Below are 21,149 nucleotides of genomic sequence, written 5' to 3' on the forward strand. Positions count from 1 at the left end.
ATGGGGCGCCCTCCTCCTTTCAGAGGGTCCTGACTTGCTCCCCCTTTCCACGGGGCTGGTTGTAGGAAGGGATCCAGGGGGCGAGAGCGGCACGCAAAGACAACCCAGAACACGGAGCCAGTGACAGCCCAGATTTAATGTCTTCGGAGGGGGGGAGGGGGGGGAGGGAAGAGAAAAAAGACAGACACTGGAGAGAAGGGTTCTGGGGGGTTTTTCCAAGCTTTTTGTTTAGTTTTGTTTTGTTTTCTCTCATTTTCAGAACAATACAGTGCAGAGAGCACTTCTCACAGTAGAATATAATGGTTGCTTTTTCGTATAAAAACACATTCTCAGTTTATTTGTAAATGCACTTAGTGCTGGAAAAGGTGGTGAAGGACACAGTACCTCTGCATTTGGAGCCCCCCCTCCTCTCCGTCTCTAACGGGGAAAATCTGAAATGCCTGCCAAGCAAGTCACCTGGCATCGAACCCCTAATTCCAGCAGGGCTTTTTCAGAAGCCGCCGTTCTTCCTCTTTTAAAGGCGGAAATTAAAGTATGCGAAACGCTAAGAGCCTCCCCCCCCCCACCTTAAGACAGGCTGCAGCTGAACACGCCGTAGGGCACTGGATGCTCCTGACTCCTGTAGACAGAAGAACCCACCACTCATCCCTCGGAGGCTTCTAGGGCTCAGTCTGGGTAGGGAGAGGGGGGGACGAGGGATGACCCTTTCCCAGGGGCTGGAATGGCCAATTCACACACGCACGCACACGCACACAGCTTGCCTTCCCACGCTTTCTGGCAGCCCATCTACGTCACTTCGGCCTGCAATGGCCACATCCCAGCTGGGGATGGGGGGGACCCAAGGGAATGACCCTTGACCCTTAGAGGATTTCGTTCCCCCCCCCCAGGCCTTCTTGACCCAGGCATCTGCACCCAGGTGCTACAGAGGTGGATTCCAAGCAAGGATTAAAGTAAAAAGACCGGAGACCTTCCTCCTTTTCAACACTGCGCTTCTCTTCTGCAAAGGCCCATTCCCCTCCCCTTCTGGTCTTCCTGGTTCTCACACGCAGACAAGTAATGAAATGAAATACTGCTATTTAAAAATGAAATAATAATAATAATAATAATAATAATAATAATAATAATAATAATAATAATAATAATAAATGTTTTAATTCAGAAACCTCCTGGGGTTATGCTGATGTGATGGAGGGGTGGGAAAATCCATCTTATAGCAGCCAAAAACTGTACAGCAGGTTCAAACTAAAAAAAGTCACTTCAAGTTTTCAAGTGTTTTTTTCCTTCTTTAGACAAGCCTCCAGACCTTCGCCCCCACCCCAATTATTAGCTTTAAATCGAAACAGTGCAAGTTACAGACTTCATCTAGAAAGGAGGCAGAATCACTAAGCCCCCCTGGATTAATGGGAGGGGTCGGGGGGAGTCTGCACCCTTCCTTGCCCTCCCCCGGTCACGATGCATTTCAAATGCCCCCAGGCGTCACCCAGGGCAGAAAGAGGATGGGGGGGGGGCTTCCCAGGTAGTCCGGCTGGCAATGCCCGCAGGAAGGCATGCACCCGTTCTCATCCCACAGAGCACCCCCGGAATAGCAGCAAAATCTCCCTGTTCACATCCTTAGCCGTATGACCCCTTCCTGTGTCCCCACTATGGGCAGCCTGGTCCGGGGGCGCCTCTGCCCTTATCTGTAGACGGGCAGGCGGATGTGGGCGTGCTGGTGGTCCAGGAGGCGGGGCACAGAGACCGTCTCGTAGCCCTTGCCCAGCATCTGCTCCTTGATGCAGGGCGGGTGAATGTCGTTGATCAGGTACTCCAGGGACTGCAGGCTGCTGCTGAGGATGGAGGTGTTGCACGCCGCCTTGCTGGGCAGGCTGGGCAGCCCGTCTGAGGGGGGCAGGCCCAGGTCCCGGGGCCCAGTGGGCAGCTCCTGGGCGTTGTAGCAGTCGCTGCTGTTGGGTGTAACCAAGACGCTGTTCCAAGCGGGGGTGAAGTACTGCCCCACCGAGAAATTCCCGTGCACACCCACACAGTTCAAGGGCGAAGAGCTCACTTTGTCCGCAGCGTTGGCACCGCTCACGGGGTAGGCACGCAAGAGCCCAGCACACACCTCGGGCGACTTGCTGACGGCCCCCCCGCTGCCCGCACTGTACATCCGCAGCGGCGGCTGCTTCTGCTGCCACAGCAGATAATCCATGCTGTCTGGGTAGAGACCCGGCTTGGGTCCCGCCAGGCCACTGCCCGGGTTGGAGCCGGTCACCAGCTCGGCGCCCTTCCGACAATCCGGCAACACGGCACCCGTGTAGGCCACTGCTGCCCCCACCGTAGCCATTGTAGTGAAGCTGCTCGCGGTGCCGTGCTTGGCCGGGCTGGGGTTGGCCACCAACACCCCCTGGCACATCTGCTGCCCAGCCTGAGCCTGGCACTGCTGATTGATCTGAAAAATGATGTTCTGGATGGAGGGCAGGTTGGCCTGGGGCAGCACCAAGCTCCGGCCGGCATGAGGGACGACCGAGGCGGCCACCGTGACGTTGGGAGGGACGGGCGCCTCCATCTGCTTCTGGCCACCAGGATAGCCGAGCTGGGCTGCGCAGGACGGCCCGGGTGCTAAAGTGCTCGTCACTGAGTAGGGGGCTACTGCCACGTGGGCAGGGGACATCTTAGTCCGCTTGCCCTCAGCACTCTTCACGGCCCCTTTGCCGGCGGATGCCTTCACGACGGCCAGGAGGCCCTGGTAGCTGCTGGCGTGCAGAGGGTAGGGGCTGTAGCGCTGGCCCATCGTGTCGTACCCGTTCACCGTCCGGTTAAGGTGCTTGTGCTGGGGGACCCTGATGTTGGTGGGGAAGATCTTGATGGTGAGAGGGTTGTTTGCCACCTTCTGTGCATAAGCGTCGAGCTCAGCTGGGCTGGGGTATCGCGGGGAACGGATGGGAGCCATGGCTTCACCTAGGAGAGACCAGGAAGATATGTGATATGCTGTAATGCCTGTAGTCACCCCTAGAGGTCACAAGAGCGCGCTCTGCACAATTAACGCTGACCGGGATGCTTCTTGCTTAAGCAGCCTTTCTCCATCGTAAGGAGGATGGACTTGTGGCTGGCTGAGGCATTCTGGGCACTGAAGTCCACCCATGCCTGCCAAGGGTTAAGAAACACTGAGTGAAAATAAAAGCTGGGTAATCCGTCCTCCCTGGGTAATCCAGGGACAGCGTTTTCTGCAGGCAAAGGACCCTCCGGAAAGCAAAACCAGCAAAGCCCATTTAGCTTCAATGCCTTCCCTTCCCCAATTCTGGGAGACAGAAGGGAAACCGCCAGACCTCGGCTCAGCTGAGAACACAGAGCAGTCTTTGCACGGTCCAGCTGCAGAATTCGCTCCTGGGAGTGAGGGCTGACGGTCCCAACTGCACGCCCTAGGAGTAAATTCTCATCAAATGGCCTCACTCTCTCCGCCAGCTCCAGCAACCCTATGATGTGGCTGGCCCCCCTCTTTTCTTCTCTGGTATTCTGCCCCTGCTTGTGGAGGCTCTTGTCGAGCACCAGAGTCACTCAAAACAATTCAACCAACACTGGGTTCCCCCTTCGCTTTGATCATTTCTAAAGGAAGCTAATTTGTCTTCATTCTTCCAAACAGATTCCGTGTTCTTAAAAGATCGTCCCACTGTCCTTTTTGGACTCCCAAGGTTGTTTATAGGAGGGCGGCAGCAATTCCTTACGGGAACAGTGGAAATGTCTCTTTACACCAAGGGGGGAAGGTGGGGGGAGGAAGCACGGCTCTGAAAGATTGGATTTAAACCATATTATACAAGCAATTTCATGGATGCTTTGTGGCACTATGAGCGCTCCGTTGGAAAAAAATAGAAAAAAATCCATTTACCAGCTATAAATCAGCACTTCTTATAATGAGCACAAAAATGTCACTTTTATGCAATTTTACAGATGAACAAAACTGGTGAAATTAACTGTGGTAACCTACTGTAGTCAGCAGAAGACGGCTCCGAGGAAGAGAACGGAGGGAGAGAGGGAGATTATATGGATTCTGCCTCTCTCAAACTCCTTTCTTGGGCTAGCTTCTGGTGTGAAAACTCATTTGTTGTTTCCATTATGCTTTCATTTGGAGTTTATCTTGAGTATCCAATGAGCCACCAACTGTGAAAATGATTAAATCTACAAAATCTATCTAATAGATTGAATAAATTAGGTGTCTGAAGAGGCTGCCTCTGAAAAGAGGGTCTTGCTGAGAAGAGGGGAAGGGTTTGGGGAAGATGCAAAGAATAAGGGAGAATTACACCCCCCACCCCCCATCCTTCTCCCAGTCTGTCACCCCAAACTCAGTTGGGAAAGATGGCAGCCAAAGAAAAAAGGTTGACTGAAAGTCCTATTTTTGCTCTGTGACAATCCCACCCTCGCCTTCGAAAGCAAGCTCAGAATAGCCTGTCTGCCACTTTCTAAAACCAAGCCAGGCTCCTTCTCGGCTCCTTCAAGGGTGGCAGAGATCTGCTTCAGAGGTAGTTTGCGATCATTAAAGAAAAAACACTAAAAAGTAAATACCAAAAGAATTCGCAAAGAGTCCAGGGAAATAAAACATGGCAAGAACCATCCAACTGTCTCAACGGAGGGGCAGGATTCAAGACCTGAAATGCCAAACATGTAAAATGTGTATTTCTCCAAGGTGGCAGGCTCTGGGAACGGAGGGAGGGGAGCCTCCAGATGACAGCCCTGCCGGTCTGCAGGCCAAAAGCTATTGGGGGGGGGTGGATGCCACGTGAGTGTCCTGCTGCAAGTCTGCACGCCCTGGCAAATACCGATTCCTTGGAAAGAGAGGCGTGAGGAAGTCCCCCGCGCTTGCCAACTCTCGGAGCCCTGTCCGTACGCCCACCCCTTTTGGGCGCCAAGGTAGTGCCCGCTTGTGCTGTGGCAGAAAAGCAACCGGTCTCTTCTCCCCTCCCTTCTCCGCCAGCAGCTACATTAAACGCAGCTCGAAGGACGAGGTTTTAATTGACTTAATAGCCTGGTTAATAACAAGGCTTATTCCAGACACCTGTAAAAAGCCCGTAACGTTAATGGAATGGGGGATGCCTGGCCAACGTAGCTTTTCAATGACTGCTGGCTTAATGGAAACCCGCGATTAAGGGGCGAGGCACTCAGCTGCTGGAGCAAAACACCCGTGTGCCCCCACATCCTTCTCAGGCAGAAAGGGGGCACCCGCAAAAGCCCAGTCAGGCTTCCGTTCCCCAATCCTGGCAAGTGAGGCGGAGGGGATGCCATTCCCAGCCGATGGCCCCTCTGCGGTGCCTGCTGGGGGTGCCAAGGGCAATGCTTGGAGAAAGGGAGCCACGGGGCACGGAGCCCTGTCAGGACCCAGAAGGAGCAACTTGGGGGCTTCTGAAATCCTCTCCCAGCCAGGCAGGCAGAGGGCACTTCTGTGCTCCCGGCCGTGATGACCCTGCGGTCCTTGGGGAGGGGAATCCCTGCCAGCATTCTATGAACAGTGACACTAATGAGCCACTGACATGATGGCATCCCTAATGCCATGGCTCCTGGCAGGAGGGTTAGCAGGAGGGGAAACAGCAGTCCAGGTGGAGAGAGAGAGGCCCCAGCCATCCTGCAGGGCCCATCTGCCCAATTCCCAACCCCCACCCCTTTTTGTGTCCTCAAAATCACAGTGCAGGTTGTCCGCAGCTTCCCTTGGCCGCCTTTGCCTTCCGGAGGGCAGAAATTGCCCCCCACAAACCCTCACAGATTGGAGGAGGAGGGAGACCGACTCTGTCACTGCCGAGCACAAGCAGAGACTGGATATGACAAGCCACAAATTCCCCATGTTGTCACCTCTTGGGGGAATGCTGAGCGCCCTGCTGTGAAAATGATAGAGGAACCAATTTCCGTGGGGCTCCCGGTGCGCTTCGGAGCTCGGCTGGCAAGCGTCCCTCCCTCCCCACAGTAATTACTGCTTTCGAACGGACCGTAATTGCTTTCCTTCACGGCACCTCGCCATTGTGCCACCACACACTTGCCCTGACAGGCTGCCACCGGCCTGCACCGCTGGCATGTCCCTCGCTCTCCGCCACGCCAAGCGGCCACAGACAGGGCCTGCTCCCTGGCCCAGGGTGGGGGGGCTCTCCCCTTCTGCTCTCCCCTGCCCTCCAAGCTGGGCCTGGGGGCTTCCGGGAGAGGCTGGCTGGGCACCAGTGGCCAGAGTGCGGCCTCTAGCCTCCTTCTGGAACTCCCCAACTGGCTGCTGCTTCTTCTTCTTTTTTTTAGAATTACTCCATTTTTCAAAAACAAACACTCTCCTAATTCTGCTAATGCCACATGAGAAAACTGGTATGTTAGTGACCTGGTTTTGTCCTGCCTTTCAAAGGAAACCAGGAGTTTCAGTAGCTGAACCTGAAAAGCAACCGGGGCCCAAACAGGAGTGAAGAATTGTCAGAAAAAACCCTCAACCATTCAAAATCCTCAGTGGGTGTTAAAGCAGGGGTGAGACTGCGCCATATTTAATTTAGAATGTTTTTAACGCCTTTCATTAACAAGTATGCAGGCTTGTGTGGAATGGGGAGGAAGCAGGTCTGTGCACCTTTAAAGATTAAATACTTCTTTTTTAGGGGAAAAAGTCATTTCATAAGCCCATTAACCTAGAAAAAGCTTGTGTTAAGACCCAATTTAATCCATTCTAATTAAAGTGATACCTATTTTAAAAGTACATTGAAGTGACCTGCAGTGCAAAGTTACCGAGCTCAAAGCCATCCAGAATCCTCCAAACTGTCTGTTTACTGAAGCTTCTTTTGTTTCAACTTAAGTATCTTATTCTGCAATTTGCCTTTTCTTTCTGTCAACTGCTTTGAGGCCTTCAGCAAGGAAAATGCAAGAGTAACATTATATATATATTTAGAAATTGTATTTCTCATCTTTCAGGAAGCTAAACCTCCCTGGAAAAATATCAGAGGAGAAGACAGGCAGGCGTTTCATTTCCTCCATCAGCTCCTCCTGTCTCCATTTCATCTCATCTCCTCGTATTTTTCAGGGTGGAAGGGGGAAAAAAGATCCCCAAATCCCCGTCAGGAGCAAAAATTTCCTCTCCGTCTTGCAAGCTGTTCAATTTCCCTGACTTTGCATTCAATAACAGCTAAATAATTGAATCATCCCGGCTGCCGAAGATAGGCTTTGAATTTTATTAGAATTTTAAATTGTTTTGTTTCTTCAGTATTTTATTACAGTAAATGGAAAAATGCACGGCCCAGGATAATCATCTGATGGCTTTTGATATTATTCGGAGCTGGGAGCACATCCGGGACGCTGAGTTGGAGCCACCAGGACGGCTGATGAGATTAGCTCTGAAACAGAAGGACTTTCGGCTCACCCAAATTGGCCAACAGATGGGGGGGAGGGGGGAACCCAGGTCCAGCCCTGGGAAATTGGTCTGGACTGGAGGGAGGGGCTGGCTGGACCCTCCCCAACGGCCAGGGATCCTGCAGATTCTCATCGCAAAGGATGGAGCAGCCTGAAGCTGTAGCGATGGCTCCATCACTGGAGGCTTGCAAAAGATTAGACAGACATTTGACCAGGATGGACCCGGGTGGTCAACTCTGGAAACTCTGGTTTAGAGAATCTGCAGAATCAAGAGTGCCCAAGGCCGTGCAAATTTCCACCAGCATGAACACTTATCCTGGCTACTGAGATACACACCCACTTTCTGTCCTGGCATGCTATGCTCATCCATCGGCCGTGCTTTGCACACCCAGTTAGGGGTGAGAAAAGTGAACTTGGGCGAAGGAGGACAGAGCTGGCCAAGTTCACCGCCTCTGGTCTTTTTTTCACCTTTTCCAATTAGGTAAATATCCTGTCCGTAGCCCGGAGATGTAATGTAATAGCAAGGAACTGAGAAAAATCTGAGAAAAATGACCCTCTCTTTGGCAGATGTTTTGTGGGGGTCCAAAGGAGGCCCCCACCCCAAAGAAGAGGGAGGGGAGGATTCCTGAAACACGGAAGAGGGGAATCTGCTTGAAAGCAAAGCCACCTTGCGAATCCCTCCCTGGGAGGCCCCCACCCGTATTCCTCTGCCAAGTGGAAATCAAATTCATATTTGCACAATTGGCAAGCGGCACCAACTCAGAGCAAACCAGCTGAAATAGACAGGAATCTCCACTGAGAAACTATTAAATATGGATTTTTTTGCTCCTGAATTAACAGATTTTCCAATACTCCCTGAATACCAAGCAGGGCCTCTGCCAAAGCCAGGCCTTGCCACGCTGCCCGAGGAAAGCAAGCTTGCATTTCTACCCAAGACACTTAAAGGTTCCTAGAAGGCCCGCAGAATGGTTTCACTCGGATGAATCACCCTCCGCCTCGGCTGGCCCCACACGTGGCTGTCAGCTGCTCGGAATTTAATGCCGAGTTTATAAAAAGTCTGGCAAGAGAAGAGACCGAGGTTGGCACTGCTCAGCCGCCGAAGGACAGATGGCACCTACGGCAAACTCATTGCGTTGGGAGAGTCCAGGGCAAAATGGGGGTGACAAAATGCGTCACAGAAAGAGCCGGAGCTCCTTTGGAGGTGCAGCTTGGCTGCTTTGCAGGCTCCAAGGGCACCAGGTCCCTTCAAGAGGGGAAGGATCCAGCAAATACACCCCCCGAGGAAACAACCCCCCCCTGTTTTTTATGCCCCAGAAACTGTCCTGTGTAACAAACAAATGGCCTTTGGCTTGCCCAACCCACAAGGCGGCCTGTGGCCTGGTGCTCATCCCTCTTCCTGGAAGTGACATGCCGTGGATATGGTTCTCAAAAGTGGAGGTTCCCTCTGGAAAGTCCCTGCTCCCCTTTGGAGGAGCAACTGCAGGTGGGCTGCAGAAGGGCACTGGACAGGCAGGGAGAAAGCAGGTGGGGGCCGGCTGGCCAAGAGACCCTAAGCATCTCAGCCCCAAGGGCAGCCCCCTTCAGCCTTTTCATCCACGGGGAGCTTTGCAGGCCAGCCCAGCTCCCTAAGCCTCCCCCTTCTCCCCTGGGAAACATTTATCACTACTGTTCCTTTATTTGACTTACTCGCTGCTTTTCTGCTTAATAGCAGCCAAAGGGACACGCAGCAGCCTGAGTTGTGCTTACTCACAAATAAAAGCAATGAAGCACCGACTTCTCAGGGTTGAGCCCCCCTCCCACTTAAGCGATGGTTGCATGTTACTCCCCAGGGCACAGGCGGAAAGGGTGCAAGCCAGGAGCCGTGGGGTCCCCGGCAGGAGGCGGCTGCAGCCTGTCCACAGGGCCTCCTTGGCTGGAATGGCTTTTCTGAATAGCCCAGAGATCCTCCTGTTTATTGCAACAGCCAGGCCCCTGGGAATTCACAGGAGGGAACGATTCATTCTTACCGCCCACCCCGATTTGTGGCAGGAGCAGAGCAGAGCGGAGCGGGCAGGCTGGTGCTTTGCTTAAGGGCACAATCTCCACTGGCTGGTGCCCACCGCCTGCCTCCCCCCATAGATGCACCAGCCAGCTGGGTGCTCAGGGTGAGGCCCTCCCTCGCCTCACAGGGCAACCCAGCTATTAAAGGAGGAGCTCAGCCACACAGGCACTTCTGAAGTTGATTAGTCGAGGCTTGCAGTGGGTTCACCCAGTGGAGGAGGAGGAGGAGGAGGAGGAGGAGGAGGAGGAGGGAGGCTGCTTCGCTCTGAGCCACTAAAAAGTAAAACGCTTAGTTTGCGCTGTGACAAGTGGAAGAAACAGGGCTGTGTTTGCATCACAATGGGACAGATTGTGCTTTGTTTGCCCACAAAGAAAGTGGTTGTGCTTTGGTGAAGACGCTTGTCCGTATGCACTAATTCAATTAAGGGAGGATTATGCGGCTCTGCCCTCTTCCCCGGGACCATCATCGCCCGGACTCTGAGAGGAAGATGGGATCTAAGGTCAAAGGAGTCAGTCAGGGACACGGTTGATAGGAGGGGTCCTTGGGGCTCTCTGAGCTGGGTGGTTTTCTTGCAGGCGTTTCAGGACCCAAACTAGGGAACATCCTCACAAGTCTGTCAGAAAACCACCCAGCTCAGAGAGCCCCAAGGACCCCTTCCTCCTCCTCCTCCTCCCTCTCTTCTAGCCCTGATGCTGTTACCTAGCTTGGTAATGAAACGTCTGCGAGAAAACCACCCAGCTCAGAGAGTAGCAAGGAGCCCTCATTTCAGCCCTGAGCTGCAAATATTTCCCTCTATTGACACCTGTTTAGGACCTTCTGTCTCATGAGCAGTCAAGCATTTGATTACTACCTTTGGGGACCTGCATAAGAATTTGAGGGCCCGTTTCTCCTACATCCATCCAGATGCTCTGTGGGCATTTCTTGGGCAGAATGCATGAGAGAGCATTGATGCTCTGGGCCACCCCACAACTGCCGGCACCACTCCTGGCACTTCTCCTTAAACTCTTTTCATTTTTGCAATCCGGTCTCAAAATCCCCCAGCTTTCCCTGGGTTTGGGGAGCTCCAGTTCTCAGGACAGGGGGGCTGCCCGGCAGGGCTCTGGCTGGGCAGCTCTGGAAAGGTGCTGTGCCCCTCACGGGCCTGGCTTGGAAAGAAGCTGCTGGCCTTCCCCCTCCCCCGTCTCTGCCAGGCACTTGGGCAGTGGGTGAAGGGTGCCCACCGGAGAGCACCCGTCTTCTCACCAACCTGCTAAGGAACCATGCCAGCCGGGTTGCTCTGGGCAAAGCTGTGTGTGCCAGAAAGCGAGGGGAGGGGTCTGGAAAAGCCTGGGGGGGGGACGTCACTCTCTTCTGTAGCTCCAGCACAGGCAGCAGGGCAAATATTATTAGCAGGCACACCTTTGATGCAAAATTAATACCGAAATTAATCAACGGCCCGGGTGCGTAATAGGATTCTGCAGCCGTGGCAGGCCGTGCTGGGCGGCCGACTTATTTCATGCTGACGGAAAGGAAGCCAGAGGACATGAAATAAGGCCCATAAAGATAATTACCGAGATACTTGGGAGCAAATTAAGTAATCAGAGGCGCTTCTAAATCATGTCTAGTTTTAAGAAGCGCTATCGTTCCTGATTACTGAGAGAGCAATCTGGAAGGACAGGACAAAAACAGACACCCCCCCTTTTCCTCAATGCCCCCAGGCTAAGGCAAAGCCCCCCCCCAACTTCCCCACTGGCCCCCTATGTGCCCCTTGGCGCAGCTTCTCCTCTGTGGGTGGAACAAACAGCTAAGGGGAACAACTGCCTTGGCAAGGAGATGCCCAGGGTGGGGGCTCCCTGACCCTTAATTGGGGGGGGGGAGGCAAGTGAGGGGAGGGTGAGAGAGATCTGATTTCCCTCTTACTAAGTAAATCCACCCAAACAAACTCAGCCTGAGCCCAGTTAAAACTCAGGCTAAGTAAGATTGGAAGCCTGAAAGTTTATTGATATTATGATGACGATGATTGTCGTTATTCTGCTATTTTGCACGGACACCGAGAGCTTCTGCATCGGAGACAAATTCCTTGTGCGTCTAATAATACTTGGCCAAATCAAGTATTCAATTCAAATCCTCCTCTCCAGCATTAAACAAATGAAAACAGGCAGAAGGACAACCGGTAAAGTCTCCCTTGGAAAAACCCAGCCTGGCCCTCCTGGCAAGGAGAAATTGGTGCCAGGCGGAGAGAAGGCTGGGGTAGCACAAGGTCCGCAGAGGATCAGTGCCAGCCGGGGGCACGGAAGGCCATTTTCTAAAGCTCTTAAGAAAGAGGCCGGCCTGATCTCCGGCCGCTTCTGATTCTTCAGCCCCTTCCTTCTTCAATGACAGAATTGCTCAGCCACGGAAGGCAGGGAAAAGGGGGCCTAGCCCCTGCAGCCACCCCACCCCAGCCCAGCCCGGGTCCTTGCACTTAGGAAGCGCTGGCAGAAAGGAGAACCATCATGGAAAAAACAACCACCACCCTCCCGCTTAAAACACACAATAATCCCTTGAGACTCTTAATGTGCCTCCGCAGCCAAAAAGGTCAACACTGCCTGCCTAAGCCGGGCTCATTACCTACACATTTAATCACAGCTTTGGATTGAGAGACGAGGGACAGGGGCTTTGCTGGGTGACCTTTGGGGACCCACTTTAAGGTAACTCCTTTACGGCTTCTGCAAAAAGGCCGCCTCCTCTCAGCTGCAGAAAGCCTGATGGGCCTGATGGGGAATTAGAGGGGAGGGTAGATGGCCTAACAGTGCCCCCACCCACCATGGCACTCATGCCAAGAGCCTCTTCCTCTGCCAGGGACCACCACTCCAAGACAAGGGGGGGGCTGCCTCTGCTGCAAACAGCTGGACCGGCTCCTTTGCCACCAGCCTAGAGCGACTCACCCTTGCGTGGCTCCGGGGCCTTATTCGGACAACCCAGAGGCTGCCTCGGTGGGTTCTGGGTCCTCTGCAGGCAGGCCAACATGGCGGAAGAGAGGGCGAGACGGCTCTGGTGGCATCACTCCAGAAGACCCTGCAAGGAATCCCAGAGAAGAGGAAGGGGGTCAGTCCATCAGCCAGAAATTGGGAGGGGGGACCCCTCCGCCAGCATCACACATCGCCAGGGAAGAAAGTTTCATGCAGGGTTTCAGCTTCACAGGGTGCTGTGCACATCGGACAAGCAAAGATTCTACCGACCATCAACATTTCCAAGCTTCTTGACCAGTTTCACAACCTTGTTTACTTTAACATGGATGCACCCCCAGATTTCCCCAGCCAGCGTGGCAAAGCCAGGCAATCAGCTTCCCTTAAGGGCAGCAGGCACCCAAGTGCCAGGAGGACGTGGCAGAGAGGTCTTGCCCTCGACCGACGGCTGCATTGAGACAATTTTAGGGCAGGGACTGTGTTCGAGAGCAGCCCAGCAAGAGCTCCCACACCTGCCAAGGTGAGCAACTCGGGAGGGGCATCGAGGGTCCCTCCAAGAAGCCCCACAGTTTGCAAGTGAAATTAAAAAACGGAGACCCGTTGGAGAAAAAACAACCGACAGGAGTTCTCTCTCTCTCTCTCTCTCTCTCTCGGCTGCTACGGGATTTCTGGCCCCCGGGCATGTTCTCCCTTCAGTCCCAATCAAGATGGGGCATCCACTCTGTCGCCTCGGACTGGAGTGAACGGTTAATGGTTCTGTCAGAGCGATTTTTTCACCCGGGTGTCCTTCTTTCTCCCTGCACACAATGGACAGCACGGGGGGAGGCGCTTTGAAGGCCCCCCGGCTGCTAAATGAGCAAAGGGGACACCAGCAAGCGGGTCCTTCCTGGCTGTCACCCAGGAGGGGCATCTTGGCACAGGGAAGGAGTCCAGGCGATCCTTTCCTGGAGCTCCAGAAGCTGCTTTGGCCAGAAATCTGAAAACGACGGATGTGGCTTCTCACCATCGGAGAACGGAGCTGCCTAAATCTTCAACCCTCCTTCCTCAGCCGGAGGGAGGGAAAACTTTTCCATGTCCAGCCAGAGGGTCTCATCCGCTCTGGTCCTCACAGCATCCCTGCCTCCCAAAAGACGCCACCGGCCCCTCCGGCTTCACCCGGGGCCTCTGCCCAGCCGCCATGCCTCCCCACGGAAGCAGATCTGGCTCCCCAGGGTTTGCACGCCCCACGGAGGGGGCTAGAGGCAAGCAAGGCTTCTCGCCAGGGAGCCGAGGTGGCGGCCGGAGGAACCCAAAACATCCGCTGCTGCTGCTGCTGCTCCTGTTGAACATGCGCCTGGAGTTGCCAAGCTCCTGTTCCTGGTACTCATGCAGCATTCAGGAATAAAAGCCCTTTTCACTATCTCTCTTAAGATGCTAATTTCACCACAAGAGTTCGTTACTACATAATTATCTCAATCTAGGTTCCCCCCCCCATCTGTACCAGCCTTTCTCTAAAAGAGAGAGAGGGAGAAGAAAAGAAAACCAAAGTCTGAGGCACTTTTCATCATCACCAGCTATTTTATTTTCCATGAAGATACCTTGAAAGAAGCGATTTTTACTCTGAAAGGACTTTTATTCTGTCTCGCAGCCAATTTTCGCCTATTACTGTCTGCAAGAGAAGAGAGAGGCCAGAAAAACGGGCCTCGATTACTCTTCCATGCAAGAGCCGGGGGTCCATTTCCTGGCCTTCCTCTCTAGCAGTTTCATTCAAGGGGAGCGGTCCAAACAAAGCGAGGGGCTGCAGGGGAGCAGGCCCAGCCCCCCCCCCCAGAAGGGCCCACAGCCCTTCACCATCACATCCTCCACTGGGGTTGGCTCTGAGCAGGGAAGAGGCCAAGACCCTCTTGGCAAGATCTGGGGCTGGCTCCTAGCCGCCCCCCCCCCCACGAGCAGGGCAAGAGAGAACCTTCGCATGAGAGAGAGAGCGATCTCGGGTTCAAGGCCTTCAAGACCAGGCAGGGCAAAGCCCGTAAGGTTGGCTTAGAAGATCTGGGCCCTTCTGCACTCACGGGTCTCTTTGTGCCTGGCTGCCTTGTGAGGTTGGATGGATGCAAGTGCTTACTGCAGCTGAGACCCCCCCCCTCTGCCACAGGGCCTCCTTGAAGCCCCCGGGTGTGTGCAGGGCTGTGTCAGCTGCTCTGCCCGTCTTAAGAGGGATTGGCCATCTGGGCCTCCAGCCTCAGCTTCCTGCCCTGGCTTCTCCTCCTGGCACTTGAGGTTAATCCTGCAGGCAGATCCACAGCCCCCCCCCCCTCCAAGGAGCCGCTCAGGGATTTGGACCGCCAGGCACCTTCCCACTCCGGGAGGGGCTCCTGCCCAGGCCAGGTGGCAGGAGCTTCACCTGGCAGGGGCACAAGGCACGGCTCCAGAACTGCCAAGAGGAAAAACTTTCTTTCTTTGAGAGCTGCTCTCTGTCGGAAACATCCACCTACCGAAGCGAAGCCAAATTCCGGCGTATTCGGCCTCTTTCTCCAAAGCCCTGAGGTGCAACCCGTTTTGAACCCAACCCGCCTGCAAATCTCCCCAGCTTATTGGCTAATCTGCCGTGATGTCATGGAGCTCAGCAAAAAAAGTTTTGGCTTACTTAGCTCCCTCAGCATTTGAGTTAAATCCCAGGTGTCCTGGATTCCATTGCCAGCCGGATCGGTGGAGAGCTCGGCCGGGCTCAGCAGTTTGGCCCATCTGCCAATGACTCCATCCCTGGTTGAGGACAGCTGGCTACTCGCCCCTCCTATTCTCTCCGCCTTCGAAAGGGCCCTCCCGGCTAGAGAAGGAGCTCCCGCTTGCAGGATTGGGCCCGGCCCTGCCGCTCTCACCAGGGCAAGACGTCCATCCATTGCAGAGCCTTTAAAAATAGCTGCCTTCTCGAAGTCATGCGAACAGCCCCTCCCTTTCGGATATAAGTGCCCCTTTCACAGCCTTTTCTCTAACGCCTGCTGGTTTTGAAAGGCTGCCGTGAGAATCAGGGCTATTTATAAGCCCAAGGTCCCTGCTACTTCAATAAACCCCACCCCAAAAGTCACCTGTCCCTGCAGGCCAAGGACTGCCCTTTGGCACCTTCCCGTTGGTGATAAAAGGGGCCTCGAGTCCCAATGAGAGACCGGGGGGGGGGGGGGGGCAGCAGCACGGAGAATTTTAAAACCAGAGTTGCTCCAACTTCCAAGCCCTCACTGTGGCAGTCACCTGACATGGTGGCTTGTAGATGTATTGGGACTACAACTCCCATCCCAGCTCATCTGCAGCACCCTCAATGGCAATGCTGGATGGGAGTCATAGCCCACCTGGTCTTTACTTGCTCTGGCTGAAAAAAGCATTCAAACAATGAACGCTGCCACCTCTGGAGGTAGTTTGTGGGGGACTTTGTGTTGAATTGTCTCATGCAGCCATTTGAGTTCTTCTCTATTTGTGTTGTGGTTGTGTGATCTGATGATCCTGGGCACCAGCTGAGGTATGGAATAAGCTCTGCAAGGCTGGCACTGAGGGGGGCAGAGGAAGGCCAGCTTCAAATCCCCCCCTCAGCCATACACATCACTGGGTGACCCGGGAACTCCCCCATCCTACCTTGCAGGGCTGTTTTGAAGGCCCTGTTAAGGTTGTGGAGAGAAGGAAGGACAAAGGCATGGCACACCTATTCAAATGCTGCTCATGCCAGCCTGCCAGGGCCTTACGCTCACCCGCCTTAAGCCCGATTGCTCGACAGAGAGCCAAATATTACGGTCTGTGTTCAGGGGCATCACAACCCTGGTGCACAGGTGCCTAATCCAGCAAACTACACACCAAGCTTTGAACGGTTGCGTCTAACTTCCTTCCGGGTCCAAAGGATGCAAAATTACACAAAGCCAGTTCCCCTTCGCACCCAAGACCCAGAGGCACTCTGCCCATGCTCCGAAGCACACGCCATTCCCCTCTCCACACCCTCCCATGCTCTGCCTCCCCCCTTCCTGTGAGTTGCTACTCAGGCCACTTGCAAATAATTTATGCTTAACCTTGAAAACCCCAAAGGGCTGCAACTCAATTAGCAGAGCTGACAGTTTGGGTGCTGGAATGAGTTAATCTGGAGAAGGGTCACCTTTCTGTAAATTATGGCAAATAAATAAAACCCCAAACGGGAAAGTTCACCAGCACCTTGCCTAAGGCGCCTAATACGGCAGGCGGGCTCTTTGGGGGGCGGGGTGTGCGTGACCTCTCTTCCCTGCTTGCAAATGTCTCCATGAAACCCAGCTAATACATCCTGGGGAGGGGGGGAGAGAAGATACCCTAACTGACTGCCCCCCCCACATCACGAGCAAGCCCCGAGCCTGCTGGGGAACCAGGGGAGGGGAGAACAGAGGAGCGCATCCGGTTAATAATTAAATGTTAATCTAAAAAGCAATTTTAGCTGCAGCCCAGAAGATGTGGTTGAAGATTATATTAGCATGCAAGAGTCAAGGGTAATTTCCACTCACCCCTTGTGTGATCAGCCAGCTTCATGCCACACAGGCTGCTGATTAAAAGGGGGGACCCAACGGGGGAGGGAGGAACCGGCCAGTACATTTGGGGGGGGAACACAAGTTTTAACGCTTGTGAAAAGCTTGCATGAACTTTGGTTGCGACCCAAGATTCTGGAGGCCCCTCTGTGCCAGCGCCACAATCTTTGCACACCTGGTCACCCCCAAAGGCATGGGGGTCCTCTTCCTCCCCCTCCTCAAACTTGGCAGGGCGAGGGGGGGGGCTCTCCAGGAATCAAGGGACAGACCCAGAGGCCAGGCAGGTGCTCCATCATTGATGCAGGTCTGTGTTTCTCAACCGGGGCAAGTTTTGAGATGTGTGGACGTCCACTCCTCTGCTGGCTGGGAATTCTGGGAGTGGAGGTCCACACACCTCAAAACTTGCCACGGTTGAGAAACACAGACCCCCATAGTCCACTGCTCCCTCCTTGCCCCAGACTCTCCCTCTTCTCCCCACAAAATGCCTTTGCCAAATTTGTGGTATTTGGGCACATTCTATAACTTCTATGTCAGCACCATGGTGCTTGTGGCGATTTGCAACAAGGGTTCTTTAATTTTAGCTCCCCCCCCCAAGAGTCCTCTCTGGCCCACCTGGCTCCCCTCAAACGCGGAGGAAGAAACACTTTCCTAATTACAGCTCATTTGCATTTCCTAAATGCTGGCAAACTGGCTTCTGGACAATTCTCTGCCTGAAGGAGGGTCCACAAATATCGGAAGTAAATAAATAAGAAAATTATCAGCTTCTACCGCCTGGGCTAATTTCTTATCTTGTAACAAACAAGCGAGAATTATGAATACCGTAAGTGCCCTGTTGTGCCATTATTGTGTTTGCTCTACAATTTATGGATTTTCTCCCCCCCTTTCTTGTTATAACAACGAGACCTTGAAACAGCAGTTTTGTTCTTGCTGGAGCTGAAATAAGGAGCCGTCAGCGGGAGGCCCGGGCGGAGAGCGAGGCCCCGTCTCCATCTCTTTAGTGCAGGAAAAGTGAGGCAGCTTTGCACAGGCACCGTTGTTTCAAAGGCCAGATTACGAGGAAGAAAAGCTGTACAGAGACGGTTTGAGGGCAGAGAATTTAAATGAAATAGCCAAGGCAAATAATTGGGTGACCGGGGGTGGGTGGGGGTGCCACCCAGAATGCAGCCTCCCCAGGCCAGAAAAGTCTCTCCTGCCTTCCAGGGCGACCTCAGATGCCAGCCGATCAAACTGGGGGCCATGAAAATACGTGACCCCCTCGGAGCCCTGGGCTTCTGCCGAAGGCAGCCGGTGGCCATGGGCACGGCCGGTGCTTGGTCTCTCCGGCTGCCCAAACAGCTCTTGACCCAGCCAAGATCTTGAGCATCAACCAAGTGCGGAGACAGGGCTCCCTCCCCAGGCCCAGAGAAGTAAGGGGTCAAAACAGCAAAAGGGAATCAGAAGCACTACCTTCTCTTCCTTTGGGGGAGGCGGACAAGCACCCAACTCAGCCTCTTCTTTGAGCTGCTAGGATGGGCATCGTTGCTCAGGGCACCCGGGCATGACTTAAAAGACTCCGCGGGGGATTGGAAGGGGCTGCCATTCCTTTTGAGGGTTAGAAGCAGGGACACCGGAGCATGTGCAAAAAGCTTCCCTCTCTCTGCTAAGCCAAGATGCCCTTGAGAACCACTTCGGAAGGGCAAGCAGGGAGAAGGCAAGACTCGGCCACCCCCACCCCAACCCCCAATTTGCTCTGAATGCCAATCTGGGTGGCCTCCCGAGACCCTTCCTCGGTTCTGCAGCTACCGGGATCATCCTTCCTTCCATACTGCCTTATCAGCATTCAAGGTTTATCTTTGCCTTGCATTTCCCAAGTCTTAGCATTTACTTCCCCCCCCCCCCAGGAGTTTAGAGCCAATTTGCCCTGGGACAGGGAGGCTTTGTCTGTCAGCTTTTAAGCAGAATACAGGCAGGTCCAGGCTGGAGGTCGAGAGGGAAAGGTCACCAGAAAGCACCTCGATGATTCGGAGCCCTGCCAAAATTCACCAGGAGGATCACTGCAAACCAGCCATAGCCCACGTCACCTCGCCATTGGGTCAGAAAATGAGGCACCTCTCAACCGCAGGGAGCTGGCTGCACAAAGGCCCACTCCCCTCGCACGAGACCCCGATGGCAGGCAGAGAAAGGCCAAGCGCTTGAAATGAGCCGGGGCAACAATGGTGTGATGGGGAAAATGGTGTCAGGGCGGGGAGGAAGAGAGAAGGCACACAGAGAGCCCCCCCCCCCGCCACCATCCCTCCTTCCTTCTCTGTTTATAGCAATTGTATGAAAATGTACAACACGGATCGGCAACAGCTGACAAATGAGATCAAACAGACGTGATTTCAAGTTGGCTTCATCCCGAGTTCTGATTGGCATTAATTGTGAGCATTTGCAAAGCAGAACGCCGAGAGAGGCCGACATTCGCTCCGAGCGAACATTTCCCTTCTAATAGTTTTAATGATTACAATGGGAGCCCGTCATCGGCTCTGCGCATTAATAACTCCGGAACAGCTGGGGAGGCGGGCAGGGAGGGAGGGCCGGGGGGAGGGGAGCCGCACAGGAGGGTCCGCCCTTTTGCCTGTGCAACACACATTCACTCACGTGTGTGCACCATTGAAACCGATCCCCCCGCAGAAGAAAAGTCACGGGCAGAGAGTTGGGGCTCCTCCAACTGCTGGAAGGCAGAGGGATGCCGAGAAGGAACCAGACACCCCCAAACAGGACACCGGTTCCCACTTCCATCTTGCGGCGGAAGTGGAGCACCCTCCTGCACCAGTTGCAGGGCTCTGTCCCGCCCCCCCCCCCCAGGGCCAGGTCCCCTGGTGCACCTCAGGACGAAGAGCGAGGGCTGGAAACGGGGGGTGGGGGGGAGGCTGCTCCAGAGAACAGGGGGCAGCTGGGGAGACTAAGAGTTGAGTCTGATGTGCCAGCTCTTCCGGAGGGCCCAGAAACCCAAAAAGAGGTGGCCACGTCCAGCAATGGTCCAGCTGATTACCCTGAGACTTCCTAGAACCTCAGGCCTGGCTCTCGGTCCCACCTTCGAATGCAGAGCATGTGCAGAGGGCATGAGTCTTCCCCTTCGGAATGAAAACGGAAGGAATGAATGAAGAGGAGCCAATGCTTGGAAATCTTTTTTTCTTTAAGCCCCCCCCCCACTCCCCCAAAATTAAAACTTGAGGAAACCAAGTCAGCCCCATCAGCCACTTTGCAAACACCAAAAGCTTCAAGGCACGAGATGCATTGAAAGTTATTCTGAACGCTGAAACTTCTGCTAGACGGTCCCCATTAAGCGCCGATGCAGAGCTTTCAATTCAAACCGGCTGCTGCATTCAAACCAACTTGTTGCCAAGAGGACTTTAGAGAGTTTCTGTTAATTACACGGGGTCCCTTTTCCTCCTATTTTGACGTCAAACAACATCCTTGTCCAGGCAAAGACAGAACATCCTGCTTTTCTCTCTGTTGGCCAGCCCATCGTTTCAGAAAGCCCCCTCCCATGTCTTCCAAACGGGTTGGACTACCATACCCATACCCCTCAGTCACAGGCTTTCCATCTCCAGAAAGAGGCTGAAGAACATTCATCGATAAATGTCTTATTCCTCCTTTACATTACAACCTTAGATCTCTTCTTACGGAGAGGAAATTGTCCATCCCAACCCATTTCCAGACAGGTCAGTTACCTGCTGCAGAGCGAGCCTTCTTCCCCCTAACAAGAGAGGGCCCTCAAGCACAATCCAAAAGCAGCCTATAAAAATACAGGTGCCCCTCGTGAACAGGCAGCTAAAGGGATGAAACACAGCCCCCCACCCAAAAAACCAGTTTAACAGACACACATCCCAGGCCCAGCAGGTTGCCGTGCGAGTCCTTCGAGCCCTCATCCTCCAAGGGAGAATGCCCATCTCTCTAGCCCAGCGGTCTGCAACCTTAAACACTCAAAGAGCCCTTTGGACCCATTGCCCACAGAAAAGAAAACACCGGGAGCCACAAAACCCTTCCCGTGCCTGACTATTTCTTGAGCGGCCACAAAACTAACCTATGTAGTTGAATTAAACATTCCGTTTTCTTCTGAAACTTTTCTTTTCTTGGATTTATCCATGGTTGAAAAGCTCAATAAACTCTGTGCTGGCGGGTGTCGCACATTGGCGGTTGTGACGCATATTTTGAGTGACGGAGCCGCAGCAGAGGGGTGAAAGAGCCACATGCGGCTCCAAAGCCGCAGGTTGCTGACCCCTGCTCTAGCCCAAAGCCAAATTTCCAACAAAACCCAAGTTTCACAGAGATAATGCGGGCGCGAGGAGTTGGGGGGGGGGGGTCTACCCCACTTCAGTC

The 21,149-nt window shown here is 53.8% G+C and overlaps 1 protein-coding gene across 4 annotated transcripts in view; it reads right to left on the reverse strand.

Annotated features, from left to right (window-relative positions):
• Positions 1–1,130: 1,130 nt before the first annotated feature.
• The window catches only part of FAM222A (family with sequence similarity 222 member A), a 57,659-nt gene continuing 37,640 nt past the window's right edge, over positions 1,131–21,149 (reverse strand). For all 4 annotated transcript variants that reach the window (XM_060681769.2, XM_087880579.1, XM_034428933.3 and 1 more), the window contains exons 2-3: positions 12,280–12,409; positions 1,131–2,937 (exon numbers count right to left, since the gene is read on the reverse strand). In XM_060681769.2, the coding sequence (XP_060537752.2) occupies positions 1,676–2,937; positions 12,280–12,361 (1,344 nt within the window). In that variant the 5' untranslated portion in view covers positions 12,362–12,409 and the 3' untranslated portion in view covers positions 1,131–1,675. The remainder of the gene's footprint in view (positions 2,938–12,279; positions 12,410–21,149) is intronic.

This window comes from Pantherophis guttatus, chromosome 17 (assembly GCF_059756535.1).
Source record: "Pantherophis guttatus breed Tessera chromosome 17, ASM5975653v1, whole genome shotgun sequence".
Classification (NCBI taxonomy): domain Eukaryota; kingdom Metazoa; phylum Chordata; class Lepidosauria; order Squamata; family Colubridae; genus Pantherophis; species Pantherophis guttatus.